Source organism: Plectropomus leopardus, chromosome 13, assembly GCF_008729295.1.
Source record: "Plectropomus leopardus isolate mb chromosome 13, YSFRI_Pleo_2.0, whole genome shotgun sequence".
Taxonomy (NCBI): Eukaryota; Metazoa; Chordata; class Actinopteri; order Perciformes; family Serranidae; genus Plectropomus; species Plectropomus leopardus.
Genome location: NC_056475.1, coordinates 31072946 through 31095315, shown reverse-complemented (window position 1 = coordinate 31095315; position 22370 = coordinate 31072946). Strand labels below are relative to the sequence as shown.

Genomic DNA, 22370 nt, shown 5'->3' with positions numbered 1-22370 from the left:
GAATATTTTTGCTCTACGGTGTTGCACTTTGTAGAGCAGTGTAAATTATCCAGCTTGGAGGACAGCTATTTTGGGTGAAAATGAGGGTGTAGCTCATTTTCAGTCCAACTGCCATTAGAGCAAGGCATGGTTTGTGATTTGACAACATTTTGTTCACGAGTTATTGATTCCAGAAGATCGAATCTGTTGATAGTATCTTTCCAACTTTACCCAAGCTCAGCACTCCTAGAGGGCTAGAGCTCTTTTGTTGTGTGAGTGGATATGCAGCTATTTCTTTTTGCATTTGTTTTCATAAATGCAGTGTGATTCTGTATTTGTAGCGTTTTCCTTTTCCATTTGTTTTCATATATGCAGCGCGTTTCTATATATTCCTGTATATGCAGCACGTTTGCCCTTGTCGGCCACCGTAAAGGCCAAACCACAACAAAAGTTTAACATTTCATACAAGAGCTGTTGCCGTGTCAGCGGGCCTTATACTGGCTTTATGATGGATGGTATGATATGGCACACCCCTACTTCTGATTTACCAACATCTTCTTTGTGTGCCTGTTGGTTTGGTATTTACTTGGCAGCACTTCAGTTGTGTTTTTACATTTTCTTTTGGATGGAGATTTTGTTTTTCTTACAGTACAAGTATGGACAGAATTTATTTTGAGAATGAAGGAGGGGTACCTTGTTTTCCAAAATAACTGTGTCCATGTGGACTAGGCAACATAAATACAGCAGTCAGTAGCCACAACCAACAGTTAATGAGTCACACCTGGCTTATTAGTCACCAGGGAGCAACACAACCCTGATTGGAGCTGAGTGCGCTGGAGCAGATCACAGAACGTGATGAAAGCTGAATTTGAATATACTATTTGCACTTCACACGGCTCTTTTAAAGCAAACTGCTTGCTGTGACAGTTAGCTGGGAGACATGGCTGTACTCCCATCAGCAGAGTGGCCGCAGAGGCTGTTGAGCATCAGGAGAAGAGCCTTCAGTTGCATATGTATCCAATGATGTCTCTGTCAGAGATGCTGACATGCTGGGGCTTGACACGCCAAACTCTCCTGGCTGTTGCTTCTAGAAGAGCCAACATGAGTAAGTGAGGCTTCGTGGGCTTCGCAGACTCGATTTCCATAACCATAAATATTAAGTATAAACACTTTTTCCTATTTAAAAAACAAATAATTTTCCAATATTTCTCTCTCTGTCTCCTTTAATCATGAATTTTCAGGTTGGTTTCTTGTCACCTTTTTTTCCCAATTTCTTGCAGTCTGCTCATAGCCTTTTCTCATGTTTTTGAGGAGAATGAAACCTTTTTGCGTTGGTTCCAAAGGTTTAAATACTTGTGAAATGCATCTGGATGCAGCAAGTTTTAGAAACACTAGTAAACCAAGTTTACTGCTATATATCTGTATTCTGTTGGTTGCAAACCAGACTATCATGTTTGTATTTTCTTCAACACGTTAAGAAAACACAACTCACAGATCTCCTGATTTCATTATTGGCAAAAATCCTCTTTGTCATCATCAAATTAAGCCAGACGACGTTGGTTTACTGAAGTTGCTAACACTTAGAAAGAACGTCATTTCTAAGTTGCAATAACGCCCCAAAATTAAGTATATATAGCCAAATCCTGAGTAAACTTATCAATTAGATATAGAGTAAACAAATTGAGATTAATAATTGTATATACTTTACTTTTCATGGCAATCAGTTTCCAAGATTATTTTACATAAGATCAGATTTTACAGTGTACAGCAACAGCTCTGAGAGGCTGTACTTGTGTACAGAGTGACACTTTGAGCTAAATGCTAACACCAGCATACTGCCATGTTCGCAATACAAATGCCAACATGCTGAAGTTTAGCGGAAAATTTGACCTGATGATGGCGCTACATACAAAGTGAGGGGATCACTGAAGTAATTACAATTCATCCTGAGGGGAACATGAATGTCTACACCAAATGTCATAGCAATTTATCCAACAGTTGTCGAGACATTTTACTAAAAATCACAAAACCCTTAATGGTGGCACAGAATCCCCAAAGCCATTTGAATACATGATTGATACCAAAGTTCACAAGAATCCATCTTAGGCCCAGTGTTAGGGCTGGCCAGACCAGGCTGGGCCCGTCCAGCTAATACAGGTAGCTGACACCCCCATGGGCGTAATGAGGTGGAGATGTGGGTGGAAATGGAAGAAGAGAGGTAAATATGTTTGAGGAAATAAACTGAAGAGGGAGGCAAATAAGGAAAATAATACATAAATAAATGCATGAATATTTACACAAACAAATACAATTAAAAATGAATAAATAAATATGTATAATGGAAAATAAAATGGGAAATTAAAAAATAGGGGAATTTATATGCTAAGTGAACAATAATAAATATTGTTATTTTTGGCATTTTCATACATTTATTAACACATATATCTATTTATTTTTGATTTTGTCGGTTTCAGTCCTCCATACTGGGCAGCTGGTTGGGCTAGTGTTGGGCCTAAACAAAGCTGTGTTTTTGGTGGTTTTTGGTGTGCATTATGTGCCTTTACTCAGTGGTTTGGGCATGCAGCTGTTTAATTGCACAATTTTGTGTAGCGCCGCTGGTCATGCTGTTGTGTTGGTTTGTGTTTATTTACATGTGGCGTGCATCTTTACTCATCACTGTTGATTGTTGGTCATACTAAGACACTTTTTTTTATCGGTATTTGTACTGGGCAATTGTGTGCTGACTTCATTTGTGAAGATTATCTTGCTAAACAAAATATTGTCATTATCATAAGCGTTTGTTGCAATAATCTAAAATCCAATGGAAAAATTCCATAGACTTTGTCAAAAGAACCAAGGCCACGCTAACTTATGTGTCGACCTACAGAAAAATGTCATCCCTGAGGCACTCTGTTCAGCTTCCCATAAAAACCTACTAACAATGAACACTGAAGGAGTTGTAACTGGGAGAAGTTTCAGCTGGTTGTAATCTGCAATATTCACCACTAGATGCAGCTAATTCCCCCTAAATCCTACACAGTGCTTCTTTAAGATGGGAAATTTTGTTGACATGTATCTATAAAAAAATAAAAAATAAAAAAAAAGACTGACATCAATGGGGGAACATTTTTTTATGAATGAAATGACTATTGTGGAGGCTGTTGGTGGAACCTCCTCCTGAAGGAGCAGTCTGAGACTTGGAGGTAGAGGAGATCTGTCTCTGAGGCAGAAGATGCTCTATGAGAGAGGCACACTGAGTCAGTTAATCCTGAAACTGTCCTTAACTGAATCACTGTATCAGTGAAGATGAATCACACGCTGAACTCAGACAACTTATCTGCTGCAAATTGTTTGAGTCAGTATGCTTAGATCACAGTGCTCGTCATGACAACTCGTTTTGAATAAAGGCAACAAACGCTGTAGCTGTTTCATTTCCACATAATGAACATTTTTCAAAATGAATGTGAGTGTGTGGATGTCAGTAATCTGATGATGCACAGGCTGGACAACTCCTCTCGTCTAATTGCGCAGGATGATACCGCAGCTCCGCTACGGCTCCACACTCCAACCCACCTTACAGCGGTCCCCTCTGCTGCTGCATTCAAGTACCGCGGGAAAACAGGAAGATACACGAATCCTTTCACAGCACAGATGTCAGAAACTTGCAGTTTTAGCCATAGATCCTGATTCCTCAGACCCGCACTACATTTTGTGTCATCATACACCCCACAGTCATTTGACGGCAGTGTTTCTGCCATTTACACATGCAAAAGGATAAAAAAAAACCAAAACCCAAACCCCCTCAAAATTACTTTTCAGAATAACCACCTGTTGGATTTTCCATTTGTGGTTGGGATTGTGATACTGTGTAGGCATACTTTTATCTTGCATATATAAATTATGAACTCATACATAAAAAACACAGCCTCTTGTCTTTGTAGGCTAATAGAAAGTTCAGTCTTACCTAATCCTTAAGACATTTATTAGCCTAACTTTTTCATTATTATGAATGCATGATCATATCGGCATGTCATTGATACATCATTGGTGTTGGCAGATATTGGCTTTAAAATGAAATATCTGAATCGGCCAACATGCTGAATTCTGCCAGAATCACAAACCAATATTTTGTTTTTTAATTGACAAAGTGAACATTGTGGTATCGATGAAGTCTGGGATTGTGAAGGAGTCTCAATAATGGTATCAGTACCAATAAAAATAATATCTGCAGGTCGTCAGTATCGGCTGATATTGGTTTTAAGATGAATCAGAATCAGCCATCATGCTTTTTCATATTTTACACAATGTAATGAATATTACATACAATGAAAAGCATTGCATTTCATGTCTCTATGTAAGACAATACTCCATAGTGGGCCATCATGATAATATGCTGTAATTCCACTACAGAGGAGACTTGATAGTTGCTAAAATTGGGTGGGTGAAAAAAAGGTGGATATATCAATATCTGAATATTGGATATAGGCAAAAAAAATCTCCTGTATCATAAATCCATTAAAATGATTCATCCAGACATTCTGATATTAATTTTTGCCTTCTTTTAAAAACATGTTATTATGTTAATATAGCTATCATTGTAAATTTAGGTGAATTAATTGTGAAAAAGCCTATACTGTCAATGCACCCCCCCCCCCCCCCCCCCTTTTTAAACTTTATTGAAAATGTCACATTTGCTACAATAAGGCAAGTAAACCATACTAACAAATTATGTAGGAAGAAGAAAGAGAAAAAGGTTTAATCAAGTAAAAATACATTTTGAAAAAAAAACAGAAGATAAATTGAGATATGAATAACAAAATAAGTAATAAAAAGCAGTTACTTGCTCTTCACTGAAAGTAAATCATATTTTTAGGTTCTGTTAATTTGTTCATTTCGACACAGCTGAGCACTTCATTTGCATATTTAGAGCTTTAGGGATTTGCAGTACAACAACTATTGCTTCTGGAAAGCTTTAGAGATGGATGGTGTTTTCATGAAGCATCATCGTTTCATGAGTATCATCATGTCCCCTGAACACAACACTCCAGCTGGGAAACCGACAGCGAAGCTGACCAATCAGCGGCCGGTCTTCCTCCCACGCCCATCAATGAAAGCTGCGCGGGGGCGGGGTCCCAGTTATCTAGCAGCTCGCGCTTGGTTTCACTGCATCGTCTGCTCTCGTCCCATTGGCGCAGGTGATCCGTCTCAGGATGCGAGAGGAGAGCGGAGGAGAGGGGCAGAGAGAGGGGAAAGAAGCGCCGATGGAAAAGTGTCCAGGGCTCGGTTAACGGGAAGACAGGAGACCGGCCCGCTTCACTTCGTCCTGGGACACTCGGCCATGAGAGATTCACCGAAAGGGGCACTTTGAGATATGATGAGGTTTATTTCTGGTCGGCAATAGTACTATGATTTGGTATGTGGCCACTTTGATAGCAAGTGTATTCAGCACCCGAGGAACGGCCGCTCAAGGTGAGTCGAAGTGCAGCGTGTGTGCGTGTGTGTGTGTGTGAGTGTAAGTGTGTGTGTATCGCGCGCGCGCGCGCGTGTCCACCGAAGCTCACAGCTCAAGTTTTACTCCGCTCGTTCTTTTCCCGCCTGTCTGTTTGCTAACTTTGAATATGTCGCTTGCATGTTAAAAATGTCCCACTTTACGTCATGAAGTTCATACGTATGTTCATCGCCGCACCTGAGCGGAGCCGGGCCGGCGAATCACGGACCGGTTTCCCGGTAAATGAACGATAACGAAGCTTGAGCAGGCAGGAAGCCACCTTTAAAGGAGGACAACCTGCCTGCATCATGGATGTTTTTTGGGCTGGAGAGTGGTGGATGTTGCGGTGTGTTGGGCTGGAGAGTGGTGGATGTTGCGGTGTGTTGGGCTGGAGAGTGGTGGATGTTGCGGTGTGTTTGGCGGAGCTGCGGGAGCTCCAGGACGTTGGTCGGGGTGAGCTGCTTACCGGCTGCCAGCGTTACGTGAAATGTGGAGGCAAATGTAATTATCATGGTGCGCTGGTGTAGATGTCATTAAAATGCTCTGAGTGGATTTACATCTTCCTGGGAGCTGTTTCTGCTCAGTCTGTGAGCAGCTCTGTCCGTTAGAGGGAGCGCTTTCTGAGGCTGCAAGGTGCATCTGAACAGCTCACAGCAGGCTGCTTCTCACACATCTGAGATGCAACTTTTATCACATGTATGATGACTTCATGACAGCTTCTTTATTTATTTAAATTTTTAAGATGCCTCTTTGTGGGCAGTGGCGTGTCCAGATTTTTTATATTGGGGTGGCCCAAGTGACTTATGGGGTGGCATGAAGTATGAGTGCTGCTGCAGGCACACGCGTCAGCATAGCTTTACTTTAGCATTTGTTTCAACCATACCTATACCTACATTGTTTATTAACATTTCAGTGTCTTACATTCCTGTTTATAGTTGAGTTTAAAAGATAAATAGACTGACCAATCACAATACAATAGAGTGACACCACACAAATGTAAAATAATGCTTGCATACTTATTTAAGAAATTGTTCCCCCAGAAGTAAATGGCAAGTATGAAGAGCCAAGTTTAGTTTAATTTATTTGCACACAATTAAAATTGCATAAAGAACAAGATGAATCTGGGATTTAATCCTTTATAAGCTTAGCAAATTGCTTCAGTTTCTTTCAAAAACATGGGATGGGGTGATGAGCGAGTTAAAAAGAGATGGCCCAAAAATTGGCAAGAAATTAGTAAAAACTTACAAAGAAATAACCAAGCAAAAAATTAAAAGATAAGGTAAAAATTAAACAATAAACAAGAAAATGACAGCAAGAAAATGCTTGGATAAGTTTTTTTTTTTTTGCGCAGTGCTCATTATCTTTTTTCCTGTGTTTTTGAAAAAAAAAATCAAACAAATTTTCTCAGGTTTCAGAGGTTTAAATGCTAGAGAAAGGCATCTGAATGCAGTACAATAAAACTGATGGTGATCCAGGTGTTAAATGTTTTAAAATGTGACTTAATATAACTTGAAAATAATAATAACATAAATATATATATTTTTATTTTGATTTATATTTTAATGATTGATAATCTGCTATTAATTAATGTTCTGGCTGTGATGACAAGTGACATCATCCTGTAGTCAGTGGAGCCATGTGTAGTTTAGCAGCTTGACAGTGCGTACAGTGTGCATGTGAGCTTATCTCACACTGAAGACCACAGCAGCACACGTGGTGAGCAAGTAAAGCTGCAGCAGAATGACACTTTACTCTTAAATAAAGGAATTCCTGCTCCTCTTCCTCCCCTCCTTGGTCCCCTCCCTACCGCTCATCTTCAAGAGAGAGGAGGAAATTGGGACAGCGTCTGTGCTTCAGCATCACTGATGAGCCGAAGATGAAAGGAGATAGAAACAAGCTCTCCGTCTCTGTGCGTTAAACTTTTGACACCAAATCTTGAAGGTTTATGTATGTTTGTTTTTGTTGACATCCCTGTGGCATGCGATGGGGCTGGGCTGGCAACACGGCAAGCAGTTATGTAATGCCCTGCCTAAAGAGGATCCACTTGCCACTGCCAAAAGAGGGAGACTTGGGGAGATGTTTTTAAGCGGCTTCCCTTGTCTCTTCCACGCTTGGGAGAGCAGGCAACTTGGCAGAAATGTGCACTAACTTCTGAGGCGGAGCAACCGCGACTGGACTTGTTTGTATTTTGTAAAAGACTGTGCCCTCAGTCAGCAGAACTGGTTCTGCATATGGTCTTTGTCCCGTTCCTTAACACATCGTCGGAGCTCTCAGCACACTGCATGCTGTGCACAGGACACACAAACACGGACGAGCACACTAGCCGTCAGAAGCTGCACAGGGCAGCATCCTTCTGGCCGAGCACTGCTGTCTCCAGCTGGCAGCTGGCAAATGCCTCGACTTTTGCCAGTGATAACCCTGGACCTGAGCCAGACTGTCTCTCTCTCGCTCTGTCCTCTCTGGTTTCCTGTCTCCCTCACCTTGTTTCATCCCTCCCTCCTTCCCTCCCTCCCTCTCACTTTTACCATCTGACTCAGGTTCTCATTGGCCTCCCATCCTCTTCCCATCTCACTTCTCTCCTGCCCTGTCCTGTCGTCTTCCTCTTCCGTACACTCGGGTGAACTCGTTTCCCTCCAGGTTTCGAGTGGCCTCTCTCAGCATGGCTGGGTAGCCGAGGGAAGGGAACATGGTGGGTTGTGTTAATGGAGGCTCAGGGCACGCTCCACAGCAACCGTCTGCTGCCAGACACACGCACTTGTTACCCCTACCCACGCACACACACACGCAAACTACACACACACATGTCAGCACGCAGGCTTCCCCTGGGGGAGCAGTGTGTCTTTAACCAGGATCTGAACATATGCCCACTAACAGGCTGCCTGCCCTGGACTAAGTTGGACTAATTATGATTAAGCTGTGAGATAAATGCCACTTGGTTGCTTGATAAATACATATGCCACAACATGCCAAGAGGGCTGGGACCGACGGGGACAGAGGGGGAGGGGACGATGCTGGAGTGTAGAGGACAGAAAAAATGACAAAAACAATTAAGAGCATTTTGGTAATGAAAGTTTTTGACTGCACTTGCATTAGAAATGCTTTCCTGTTTGGTTTGAGTCAGTTGAACTCTGGTGTGTTGGTGCATTATTTTGGTTCATTTGAGCAGATATGAAAGCCATCAATCAAGCTCAGCTGCAAACTAAACAACCGGACGGAGACCGGCTGAAAAGTAACATTTCAGTCCACTTACAGACTCTCTTGTGATTCGTTTGTCACTTAACGGCAAAAGCCATCAACTTGTTTGAAACAACTTGTGATTTCAGCATGAAATCAAAAAACTAATCTGCTGTTAAATCCATCTGTTGACTGTCAACTGTTAAGACTTTCTCCAAATCTGACTCTAAGTGATGTGTAGCCCATAAAAGATCAGCAGGTAACCATGGCAACACACTTGTGCGTCAGCAGTTGTGTGCATGGATTTTCCCTGATACGGAGAATAAAGTAAACCAATGATTGCATTGCTGCTATTTCAACCCCTGGGTCAAGTTTGAACAACAGACTGTAGGACATAATGGATGCATTGGATTCTGGAGTATGGTTAACTCTGATAATGCGAAGTCTTGCTAGCAAAAATGTGTAAACACTTTTAAAAGTAGCCTAAGGCGCTAAATCCAACTCAAATTGCGTTAATTATAAACCATATGATAGCGTGATTAATATAATATCATGTTTGTAAACTTACTAATGGAGCGACTAGGGTCATACAGCTCATGCGTAATTTACTGCTGAGCCAAGGCAGCTGGTGTCAGAAACATGAGAGGTCAAATTTCAGCAGTGGGGCAAGAGCAGCATGCACCCTATGTCTTTACTTTTAGGGTTGATGAGAGGAGATGTTACAGAGTTATTTTCATAAAAAATCTAAAACTGCATTAATATGACAACATTTTGGATTTGAAGTCCACAAAAGAGCTGTCCTTACTGGCTGTAGCTGTTTTTGTGAGCTGAACTTTTGTCGGATGCAGAGTTTCTATTTATATCTGATGCTTGCTTTGAAAGCGCCACAGTGGACGAGGACCAGTTGATTCGTGAAGTTGAAAAATGGAATTGTTCATACAAAACCTAATTTTTTAGCTACAAAAACCTAAACACAGTGTCAGCTAGCTGAAGGAAGATAGCTGGGAAGCTGAAAGTTTCTGCTAAGGTTTTTTTTTGCTAAAACAAGCTAGGCTAACATTACTTGCTGTTGGCTATTGTGTGTGTAATTTCTAAGTATCACAATTTAAAACGTGTTTTATGATTTAAAAATTAACATTACAAACAGGAAGATAGCAAGTGGGTTACATCTTTTAAGTGTTTATGGCTCCAGTCTGATCTTGAGCGTGCAGCTGATAGCTATATGATTTGTTTACATAAAGTAACAGAGGTGCAGATGTAACGGCTTCAGTGTGGACACAGAGCCCCAGTGTCACATGATACTACATGATAGTTAGACACTTGTTTTCTGTTGGGACACAGTGACATTATGTTCCACTCAGGATCGACTGGGACACCTGGTAAAATGGTAAACCAGTGTGGTCCAGTGTTTAGTTTTATATCAAACCAGTTTAAAAAAATTCACAGAGATCAGCTGAAGTGAGTGGCAGATGGCTGCGGAAGCCCTGGCCTGGATGTCAGCTGAAAAACCCGATCAGCCCAAAATATTGTCCTGTAAGGATAGCTGATGGGTTCCACAGTTGTGTAATATAACAGGATCTAAGTTTTGATTTGTGTTGCTCCTCTAAGCTGATAGGAAAAGTATTGCATTTGTACCACCTCTGCAGGTGAATGATTGGATCTTGAATGCTTCTTGGCTGTATTTACACCTGGATCTGTTGTTGCTGTGACTGATAACAAAGTGATGCTTCACAGTGATATCGTCAAGGCTCTGTGTGTGCTCCAGTGAAATGAGATTCATGTGCAGCTCTAAAGCTCCATGAAAGCTTTTGAACTTGTGTTTGTGATTCAGTGATGCCATCTCCCAAGTCAGAGAGTGTGTATTTCTGGGTAAACTGTGTGTGTTAACGGAGCTGGCAAGGAGCGTTGGTGCCTAATTCATTTTATTCCCAGAAACTTCCCTGATATCCCTGTTTTTTGATGATCCCTACAGTATGATCACTTAATGAGTGTTCTCCCAGTAAGTGGGTGGCTGCTTGGCAAAAACAAAGCTGCTGACCAAGAAAAGGGAGACTCACGTCTCATTCACAGCGTGGATTTAAATCCTGTGGGTGTTCAGCATTTTCTCACTGAAGGACTCAACTGTGTTGGGTGTTTTGTGGCTTGAGACACATTGGGGCAGGGATACTCCCCATGCATGCTTTTAGGATTTTAGGAGATTTATAGAATTTTAGGACATTTCTAGGACTTACAGACATTTCTAGGTAAATTTTAGGATATATCCAGGATTTTAAAAGATTTCTGGGATTTTACCATGTTTCTCAGATGTTAGGACATTTCTCGGATTTTAGGAAGTTTCTAGGATTTTGGGACACTTGTAGGATTTTGGGACATTTCTAGGATTTTAAGACATTTCTAGGATTGGGGCGGCTGCGGCTTAGCGGTAGAGTGGGTCGTCCTCTAATTGGAAGGTCAGTGGTTCAATCCCGGCTCCTCCAGTCAACATGTACAAGTATTGCTGGACAAGAACTGAACCCCAAATTGCTCCTGATGCTGTGCCATCTGAGTGTGAGTGTGTATCTGGTTACTGAGTAGCAGGTGGCACCTTGTAAAGTAGCTTCAGCCACCAGTGTGTGAATGTGTGTGTGAATGGGTGAATGTGACATGCAGTGTGAAAGCCCATTGAGTGGTCAAAAGGCTAGACAATTGCTATACAAGTACAGTCCACATACCATTATGAGATGTTTCTAGGATTTTAAGACAGTCATCAGAAGACATTTCTAGGATTTAGTATGTTTTTAGGACATAAGGGTCTTAGCCAGGACCAGGGGGGATCATCCATTAGTAATTTTCTTGAGAAACGCGCTCTATTTTGATGCTGTTTTATGCAACTTTGGCACCTTATGTATACTAAAAGCACAAAAGCAATTCCCAATGTAAATTACTGTATTTTTTCATTGTCATTTAGAAAATGTTTGGGGGGGGGGGGCACACACAGCACTCTATTGGGGGCCAGATTTGATATCATAGAATGAGTATCAGTGCTATAGGGTTTTCATTAGGAATATTCCATTCTGACCTTTATTGATCTGATACCAACAACTGCTGTTATGGTCTAAATGACTCAACTTATTTCAACATATAAATGATTAGCATGTCAAGGGTTAACTAACATTTTGTCAACTTCTCTTTGGACTTATCCCATGGAGTTGAGGCCCAGTTGGATGAGGCTGCATCTAATCAGCATAACTCCCATCAGTCTATTTTTTATGCCTTTAGGACTTCAAAAGGCTTCAAAAGGCTCATTTCCTTTCTGAAGTGTACATGTTCAGATCCTGTTTTAAAGTGTGTGCGTGAGGGTGAAGGTGTGCATGCTTGTCATTGCTTCTCATTTCATAGCTGAGTTGAAGCTTGAATTAGAGCCTAAACTGAGCCCCATGGCTCCAGATCAAGTGTTACTCTAATTCCAACATTCAACTTCCTGGATTGAGGTCACACATCCTGTTAAAATCATGAGAAAGCATCTCAGCTTAAAGCCTCTTGCACACTGAGCCAGTGCTCTGCCCAAAAAAAAAAAAGAAATTAAGTTGGCAGTTGGTTGTTATTTTTAGACTTTATGTTTCCACTGTCAACTTCATCTAGAGCCAACCATCTTCACTGAAGTTTGACAGTTTCCACACGTCTTTACAGTAAGTAAGTTTTATTTATTAATGAATCTTTTATGTATTTAGTTTGCAATAGGGTTGCAATTTGTAAGCATTTCCTTGATTGATTAATTGGTAAAATGAACGATCAATTAATCATTTGAACCCCCTCCCCAAAATTTGCTTATTTCGAACAATACCAAATATGTTATATCCTCAGTCAAAGCTCACAGCAACATATTGCATATATAGCGTTTCATAGCCTTTAAATTAATTGATTAAATTTCACATGTTCAATCAAATTCATGAAGTAAGGATTAATTAAAGCAACCGATTAATCATCATCGATTCATTGTTATCATTGCTAGTTTGCAATTACACATTTTGGATATAATGATGGATATGATTTTTTCCCAGTGGGTGCTCCATTTTGCAGGAAAACAGTAGCAGGAAATCCTACAACTTATCCCCAGACTCCCACAATGCCAATAAGAGTTGCATGATTATGGATAAAAATCTGATCTCCGTGACTTTTTCGGCCTTCCTGCCGGCGATAGCCATTGTGCTATGTTTTTGGGTTGTATGTCTGTCTGCCTGTATGTACATTATTCTGTACGGCTGTCCTATTCTTTTGAACACGACATTTCAAGAGCACCTTAAGGGAATATTTTAAAATTTGGCACAAAAATTAACTTAGACACAAGAATAAATTGACTTTTGGTGGTCAAAGGTCAAGGTCACTGTGACCTTGTCTATCTTATTCTTGTGAACATGATATCCAAAGAAAACACAGAGGGAATTTAACAAAAATGGCACAAATGTTCACTTGGACTCAAGGATGAAGTGACTAAATTTTGGTGGTCACTGACCTCTTCTGTGTGTCATTCTCATCTCAAGCACACCTCCAGGGAATTTCTTCAAATTTGACATGTAAACATTCACTTGAACTTGACAGTTGAAGTGATTAGAATTTGGTGGTTTTGGTTCATTGTTACTTTGTGTCCGTCTTATTCTCATGAATGCAATATCTCAAGAAGGCTTTGAGGGAGTTTCCTGAAATTTGGCACAAATGTTCAGTTGGAAAGAACTGTTTAGGATTTGGTGGTTGAAAGTCAAAGGTCAAGGTCACTGCGACCTCAGAAAACCTGTTTTTGACCAAGAATGCATACACTATATATGACAAATTTTCACACAAATGTTTAAAAATGAGATAAAGTGTTCAAGTGCTGACATTTGATATCCAAAATGCCATAGGTCAACTTTACTGTGACATCATAATGTTCATCATAATGTTCATAATGTTCTTTTCTGGTGATTATTCAGTGTCATAAGTCAGGAACAGAAGGGGAGACATCTGGTCAGAACTGGTGACACTAATCTTTAGTGTCCACCTTGAAACTGTGCTGATTGTAGGGATCAGCATCAACCATGTTTTCACAGACATGGTAGTTAACTGTAAGTGCTACTTGACTGGTGTGTGGAGGCATACAACCCTGTGGCAGTGTTCCTGCTTTTAGGTCAGTATTGATGTATTTGACAATATGTTTTAAGTTTCTGTTTCTGTTGAGTTTGAAGATTCTGCAAAGCTCAAAATTCCCTTGTGGTGGCCATTATAGGCTTTCCAATCTTTGCTGGCACAGGTTTTTAAGCTTAGCTAACAGCACATATTAATACTATGTTTTGTGTCAGACTCTCAGTTGCCTAGCACATTTTCATCCATGACACGTCCAAAAAGGGCCATAGGTGGCTGTTTAGTTGTTGTGACTACTGTGCTAAGAAGTGGTCTAAGAATCACCACAGTTTAAGATGACTTTGTGCATGGCCATAGTATGAAGTCTGTCATGAAAAGTTCTTTTTTCTTTAAAGAACGTGGAAGTGGAATCAGTTAAAATGATGTTGCAGCATGATTTCAGATGTCTGTTTTCCTTGCTCTCCACAATTGATGTGTGGCTGTGCAGTCTAATCTGCTATGGATGGTTAGAGCAGAAGCCTTCACTCCCACTGAGCTTGATGAAAAGTTGCACCCCTGTTGCCAGGGGCAAATGGCACACTTCATAAAAGTCACCAACCTTTAGATGGCAATCAGCCTGGTATTTGGGCCAAGGAGCAGTGACTGGCGGCTGCTGTCAGGCCCCCAAGCTCCCAGCAGCCTCCATTTTGGTTCAGTGAGCTAGTCTGCTGGGGTGGCTTGGCTGGCCTATGGAAAAAAAATGTTGGCAAGAGATGCTTCACGTGTTTTTGATTGTTGCAGATCCCTGTCAATTATATATGAGCAGCTCACAGAGCGTTGGTGTTTGACTAAGGTCAGTTTGTTTCTATTTCAGTCCAGGTAACCCAGAAACACACCTTATGCATTTTGATTGATTAAAAAAAATAAAATAAATAAAAACAGACTGATTTTATCTTAACCTATAAGTAGGTGGGTCTCCTTTACAGATTTGCGCAAAACTTAAGTAAGATTTTCAAAATGTGGAAAAAACACTGAGTGAGTGATGTTCTGCGACTTCTCCTCTGGCGATAACATTCCAAGAAGTATGGTGATAGATGTTCAAAATATTAGCAGCTTTATTTCTATTGCAGCCACCACACTAGTCAGCATTATTTTTTTTAATCAAAGGCTACATAGGCGTGTTATGGAACCATAATGGAAAGGCAAGCCTCTTATAGGTGGGAGCAGCCACGTATGAGGGAATTCTGGGAGCTGATAGTCCATGATTTCACAGAGGAATTGTGGATTCAAAACTTCTAGATGATCCGCTCAACTTTTGAAGAGTTATGTAATGCAGTAACACCTCTTGTAGCGCCTGCTGCATCATGAGAGAGCCAGTTCACTCATCATGTGACCTATAAAGGCAGGAAAAAAAAGTGTTTCCATTACCGTTTTGCAAAATATCATTATTTCAAGTCTCCTGAAATACCACCTCATGCAAGCATGGAATCTTTTTTTATCTACACATACTACCCACATTGTTTTGATACAAAGCTGGTTGAAAATTGACAAAGTATCCCTTTAACATTGAAAAGGATTCCTACACATCCATAAAAATTCTTAAAGGCATTGAATTCATTAATCTAAAAATAAGGCCTTCATTGGTATTATATTCACTTAAAGTAATTTTTCAAAAGTTTTAATAATGCTGAAACATGACAAGTAGGATTTTATGAATTGGTTTTTTTTGACATTGCATAGTGAAATCTAAACAAAAAATTGGTAACATCATTTTTTTCTTGAAAAAATGTAATAAATTTCTCTTCATCATCATGTTCCTTTTCCTCCTTGTGTTTGACTCTAAACAGGGTTGATTTCTTCAACATCATCAACTGGACAAAAAAAGTTATGTTTTCACCACAATAAGCATTTTGGCAAGATAAAATTGTCCTTCAATTTTTGTTGTTAGAAAATTGGCCTTAAACCTAATTCCGAGTGGCATTCAAATTTTTTTTAAAAGTCTTAAATCTACCTAGCCTTAAGCTGCAGAAACCCTGTTTGAAACTCACACCGTTAGTAGCTATAATAAGCTTTGAATTGTTTTTACAGCCCAGAAACTGTAAACACAACAGCCGATTTTGCCTCAAGCGTTGAGTTAGTTGCTGCAGGTGTTGTGCATTTCTATTTGTCTGCATCATCACTCAGTGTCCTGGGGGTATCATTTAATTCCGTGCGGGGGAGGACGTCGTTTCTTATCTCGTATTGCCTTCCTGTGTAATTTCAATTATAGCTCTCTCCTGAAAGGAGCAGAGAGGAGTGTTTGGGAAGTTGAACATGGATAAAGACACTAACTCTCTCTAGGCGTCTCCTGGCTCACATAAAGACGACTGCTCTTTTAAAAAAAAAAAAATCCAAAACAAACTCCCTCCTAATGCCTCCAAGCACCCCCTCACATCTGTGAGGGACTGAAATCGATTGTTGTAGTTAAAGATCAGTGTGGTATAGTGTACTGATCATGATAAAGTATTTGACTTGGAGCCACCCTCAGAGTACAGCACTTGAGGAAGGTATTGCTCTGTGTTATTTGTTCTGAATATAGTGTACCAGTGTCCTTTCGCTGACTCATCTGAAAGCTGTCCAGCTAGTACTTGCTGTAGCCCCTCTGCTGCAGTCAGGATACACAGAACAGGCACATCATCAAAACTCTGCCTGCTTGTATCGACCACTTGTATTGTCGCTGTGGAGTTTACACTGGGCTGAATAGAAGATTCTATTCCAGTATGAATTCTCAGTTTAGCGCTGGACCACGAGGCAAAGCGAACTGATCCCCTTTAGTGCACATATTTCTGTTAATGTGTGCCATTTAAAGCCTCTGGGAACCCAAATCACCAAAAACTCTCTTAATATTTAATTGAGGGCCTTACATTCATAATAAAAAGCATAAAAATGATCAGTCTCAATCCAAATTTGAAATACTGTAATTTTAGTATTTTTCACAGTTTCCTGAAGCTGGGTTGGGTTGGGCGTGGCGCAGATATTTTTGCATCATCACTGGGAAGTGGAGGGAAAAAGGCATTCAGATAATCCCTCGATCTTCACAGTTCTGTGTTCTTGTTATACGGCTGGTTATGAGGTGGAACATGTTTGCTGCTAGCTTTACTTCATGCCAAATTACTGTTTTCTGTCTTGAAGTTGTGGGAGGAGGAACGTAGTTTAAATAATTTTCTTTTTCCCAATTTGTTCTGTAGATTATACACTTCATTAGCACATCATTTACAGCTGCATAGGGTTTATATTTGGGCATATGGATAGACAGATGTACACAGGAGGGGGTCCCTGATGGGCAGAGGAAGCTTTATTCCAATCAGTGAGGAGGAAGAACTGCGAGGGACACATTTTCCATGCCTGGAAAAGTAATGGAACTAGTAGAACTCATTTAAAGTTTTTGGGAAAAAATAATGGTAATAATTGCTGTGTGTAATACATTCAAAGATGTAGATGTAACATAAAGGTGAATTTATTTTCTGCAGCTGACGACTTGACGTAGCTTTAATATGTGTTGTTATGTTTTGGTTATGTTTTTTGTTTATTAGTTCAAAACGAAAATGTCTTTATTTTATCCCTGTGATCTGTACCTCCCTTCATGTCTGCCCACTAGGCATCTCGAATAATTTTTTAAGAACTTTTGGTTTCAGGGGAGGGGCATACAACTTTAGATATCGGTATTTTGTGTTTATTTTATTGTAGTTTTTTTTTAAGAAAACATGCCTTCCTTTTTTTCTTGAAGGAAAAAATACATTTTTTTGACATGTACTTCTGTGGCTTTTTGGGGCTTCATTTTTTGTGGCTATTTATATGGAAAATGTTCACATTTTTGGTGATTTTTAAAGATTAAAAAATCTTTATTTTTTCTTGTTTTTTAAGAAAACCACAGGTTTGGTAAAAACTAAGTGTTTTTTCTTTTTAAAGTATATATAAATTTGGCTCTTTTTTTGAAAAACTGAAAAAAAAAACAGTTTTCTTTTCTTGTATTTTCTTTTCGAGAAAAAAACATTTAAAAAGAAACTGTACAAGCAGAAATTATTTTGGGATTTTCACATTTTTGATGCTTCATCAACATATCATCAGGGACCCTAAATTTACATCTGAACAGAGTTTGAATCTTATATGTTTAAAAAATTTGAAAAAATGTGAAATTTTGTCCATGAAAATGTGTGGGAACCCTGGCTTTCCAGTTGAACACGATGAAGTGGACACCTGGTGTGGCCACATCTCAGTGTTTCTTAAGAATTGCTGTGGGTGATTTAATGTTTGGGTGAAGAGGTGTGTCTGCTCTAAGATTGAGACGTCTGTCAGCTCAACAGTTGTCTTGTTTAACCTCAAACAGTCCTGAGCTCTTGCAGTCATGGAGCCATTGTGTGGCAGATGTGTGGTGTCTCAGGAGGCCTATCTCATTCTTCGGCCCTGAAACTTTACTATTATGACATTGCAATAAACCTTTGAATTGATCCTGACATTGTTAATAGATGATGGTCATGCATCCCACATCCAGTTTGTGTCTACAGTCAAATTCAGCCAAAGTACTTCCCTGGAGATGTGTGCAAAGATGTGCCTAGATGTGTGCAAAGAATATTCAATTTAGCAGAAAGAGCACTGAGGCTAGCTTGCAGTTGTCATAGTAAAGATGTTGAGGTTGATGCTGTGTGTAGTCTGTGTCTCATCAAATGAGATGATCTCAGTGGAGATCAGGTTTTCAGTGGAGCATTTCTGAAATATATGAGTCATACCCATAACATCTTCATTTGGATGCTTTTGTGTTTAGTTTGGTTTCTTGCTAACATGCGTTTTGGTCGCTGTCCTGCTAAGTATACTTTCTCTGAATACTGCACTCCACGTTTCCTCCCCTCCCTCCCCTCCCTCTCCTCCCTCTCCTCCCGCCGTCCTGAGCTGGCTGGCTTCCTGCCCTGTCTCATTTTACAGCCTGGCCTACTGATGCAGCACAGTCAGCTTCCTCTACGCCGACATCTCGAGACCCATTAAACATTCATTGGATAGGGCTATAAGATACCTCACCATAGCTTCAGTGCTGCTACTCTAAATTCAGCCCAAGATCAGAGCTTTACATCCTAACCCTGCTCCTGTGAACCAAGAGCCACATTCTATAGGCATGGCTGCGTGTAGACCCTGCTGAGAGAGGGTGTTTCATGCAATAGAAAAACTGATTAATTGCATTGGTGTGGTACAGTATATGACACGTGATCCTCTCACTGCTGTGTGGCAGCAGTGTTGGAGTTCACAGATTGATACAACCTGCCACTGATACTAGGTTTGAGTGGTATTTATTTTTATACCCTTATACCTTTGCTCTGTTTCACAGAGTTATGATATATGATACTATTTGTGTAAAAAAAAAAAAAAGTTTAAAAAAGGCGCTGGTGGTGTATTTACCTCCAAAAAATGTCAAGAAAGGACATGTTCTCACACCTCTATGTTATATTAATAAGAGAAGTACTACCATACACATTTGATCCTTTAATTTTCTCTCTTTTACTGATCTAAGATTAGTTCAATTACCTTGTTAGCTCATAAAACAAAGTTCATTCAAACTCAAAAGCAACCAAATACAACTCACCTAATTCATCTTAGCTATCAGTTAATTGCTGTTCCAATAATCACCAACTCTGATTTGGTTAAAATCAATTCTTAATTTACTCAGTGAGATGTGAAAACATGCTGGTTTCCCAGCTGTCTTTCTCTGTTGCAGCTAGCTGCCTTTTTACTGGCCCTGTGATGTTATCCCCACCCCTCACAGTTGCCATCTTCCTCAGCTTAGCTGCCTGTGTAGAGACTGACCTCTGGTAGTGAATGCTGTGCACTACAATACATCTCAATACAGCATCTCTGTATCAGTTTAGTAAAAGAGGAGTGTCTGTAATTTTGACTGTACTGAAAATCGTACTATTAGGATTTCATCATATAATAAAACCTAGTGGATACCATAGACAAATGACTAAGGCGTGAGAGAACACAAAAAAATGTCACCACCTTTAAGGTAACATAAAGAGCACAGGAATTATGTTCATATTGTGATTAATTTGCATGAACCTCATTGTATGTGGAAGAGAAAAACAAACAACCCTCCACCCGTCATCATTAAATGTTGCTCATCTCTGGTTGGTGCACAGAAGCATGGAACATGTCTCCAGCTGAACCCACCCACTTCAAACCAGTGACAGCAACACAGAAAATAAAGAAGTTTATTTCCAATGTGACACTTGTCACTAATGTCACTAACAACTGCTGTTTATTCTTGATTCTGTCATGCATGGTATAATCTCTATTAACAGATATCTGCATGTACAGACAAAATCTGTAGGCAATGATACAAGATTTTGGTATCGTAAGTATACAGGTTTTTGTTTATCGTCTGAGTAGTATTGACCAATCAAGTTTGAGCAGCAGGTAAACAGTTTGTTTAGCTTGATTTCTTTCAAGTACAGAAGGTGATGAGCAACTTAACAAGAAATTACCCAACAAATAGCAAGAAATTAGTAAAATGTTATACAAAATACATTTGAAAATGAGCAAAAAAGAGAAAATCAGAAAAGACAAGAAAAAAATTCAAACAATCAACAACAAAATGACCCCAATACATTTTTTTTCTGTAACATAATTGATTATGTGTTTTATATATAGTATTCTGGATTTTTTTTGATGATATCTAATAACTCCCCTTTCTCACCAGCTAATTTTTCAGATCATTTCCTTTCCTTTCCTTTCCTTTTTCACTCATTTTTGCAGTTTGTGGGACATTTTATATGGTGTTTTTCACATTTTTCTAGTTCAAGCAGAGAAACTGAAGTTTGATTCAGGTGTTAAAGGGTTAAAGAGATTAGCTTAAGTGTAGTTTATACCTGTTTCAAGTTGTTTATCAAACTGTTAACGATTAACCGCACATGGAAGAGGACGTCTTGATATCCACTTGCTAGTTGTATCTCCTGAAATATTGGCTGTTGCCCCCAGAGGCTGATTGTAGTCAGACAATAGAAGATGGGTTGCTGATTGAGAAAATAGATTTCCAGGCTGTATTCTGTGAAACAAGCAGCTGTGTGTGCTGTAGTTTCTGCCCTGTGCCCGTGGCAGTATCCATGACTCTCCACCCCCGCCTAAAAGGATGGCGGATGGAACGGCCTGCTAGCCTGGATGTAAGGTGTCAGGTAACAACTTACTTAGCGTATTGCTGACATGAACTGTTTGTAATCTTTCCATCAAAAGGTCAGACCACTCCTGTCCTACTAAGACACAATGCAGACACATAAAGCATCAGTGAAGAGCTAAGATATGTTAATATCACAGATAAGCCTGCGGAGAATGTGTACAAATGAACAGCTTTATGTGTGAATGCTAAAGAAAACAGACAGCAGTGCACTTTGTGGAGAGAGGCAGAGGGAGGTGGTGTGTGCTGAGAGCAGACAGAGTGCACTGTGGACATGAGGTGAGCAGGGAAGAGCTGTCATGTCTAAATAGAGACATATTAGGAGAGCCAGCATTGTATGTCCTCCTCTAACAGCTAAAATGTGCTTACTGTGAGGGTCGGGCGACAGCATTTTGCAAACAATACAGGACTTGTGCCCCAAATATCTGCCATCTATCCTGTTTTATGATCAGAGTGTGCTGTTAAGTATCTGCTGTAATGTATGCACATCCTGCCTTTCTTTTTCTGAAACAATGAGGCATCCATTCATATTTTTGTGAGTAAAACTGCAGGACTTCGAAAAAGTCTGTTTGTACCAAGACAGAACAGGGATGAATGAAAAAATAGAATTATTTTAGAATTACTTATTGCTAATTTCAACATGTTGGTTTCTGTGTTGTGCTTTAAAGGGACTGTGCCAATTTACCTCCATCTGACCAGTGTCATTTTAAAGCTATGTTGCCCACCCCTAACTGTAAAACTAGGCAGTGCTAATCATATATAAATCAATATTATGTCACTGCTCTGCTTTTATCTCTCCTTAAATGTTTTCAGAAAAATATTTTTATGCCCCTTGTAACTGTTATAGCAAGAGTTTGTGACAGGAAGTAGGCGCCATACTGCTTTCTGCACAGTGAAAACAGAGGCCGAAAAACGGAGCTGAAGATTTCTCACCGCAAATGTTTTCAGACACATGTTTTAGCTCACTGTTAAACTGGAATACAATATCCATCGGCTGTCATTGTTTCATAAGGACCATTCCACATTTTGTCACCCAGCAGTTGGAGCACTAACTAGTCTGATCAGGCGCTTAGCATGATCAGACCGCAGAGGGGGTTGATATTTTTAAAAGCCAACTCAAGACCTACCTTTTTAGTTTAGTTTTCAACTGAACGTTTATTTTTGATGATCTTTTATTCTATTTTATTTTATAGTTGATTTATTTATTTTTTAACACATTTTAATCTGTTCCACAGTTTTAATATTTCATGTAAAATTAAATTTTTTAATTTTTAATTAATTTTTAAAAAAGTTTTTTTTTAACATATTGACTTATTTTACTTTGTGCTGTTATCTTGCCTCTACAGCTTGAGTTTTTTTTTTAGTTATTTATTGTTTATATATTTATCATCATTTTATCTATATCTTTACCTGTTTATTATTTATTAACCTGTTGTTGATTTATTAATTTCTTCATAGGTT

General features: G+C 39.6%; 1 protein-coding gene across 1 annotated transcript in view; it reads left to right on the top strand.

The window, feature by feature from the left end:
- The first annotated feature begins 5384 nt into the window (after positions 1–5384).
- LOC121952593 (protein turtle homolog B-like) overlaps positions 5385–22370 on the top strand; it is a 184112-nt gene continuing 167126 nt past the window's right edge. The window contains exon 1 of the mRNA XM_042499364.1: positions 5385–5448. Within this exon, the coding sequence (XP_042355298.1) occupies positions 5385–5448 (64 nt within the window). The remainder of the gene's footprint in view (positions 5449–22370) is intronic.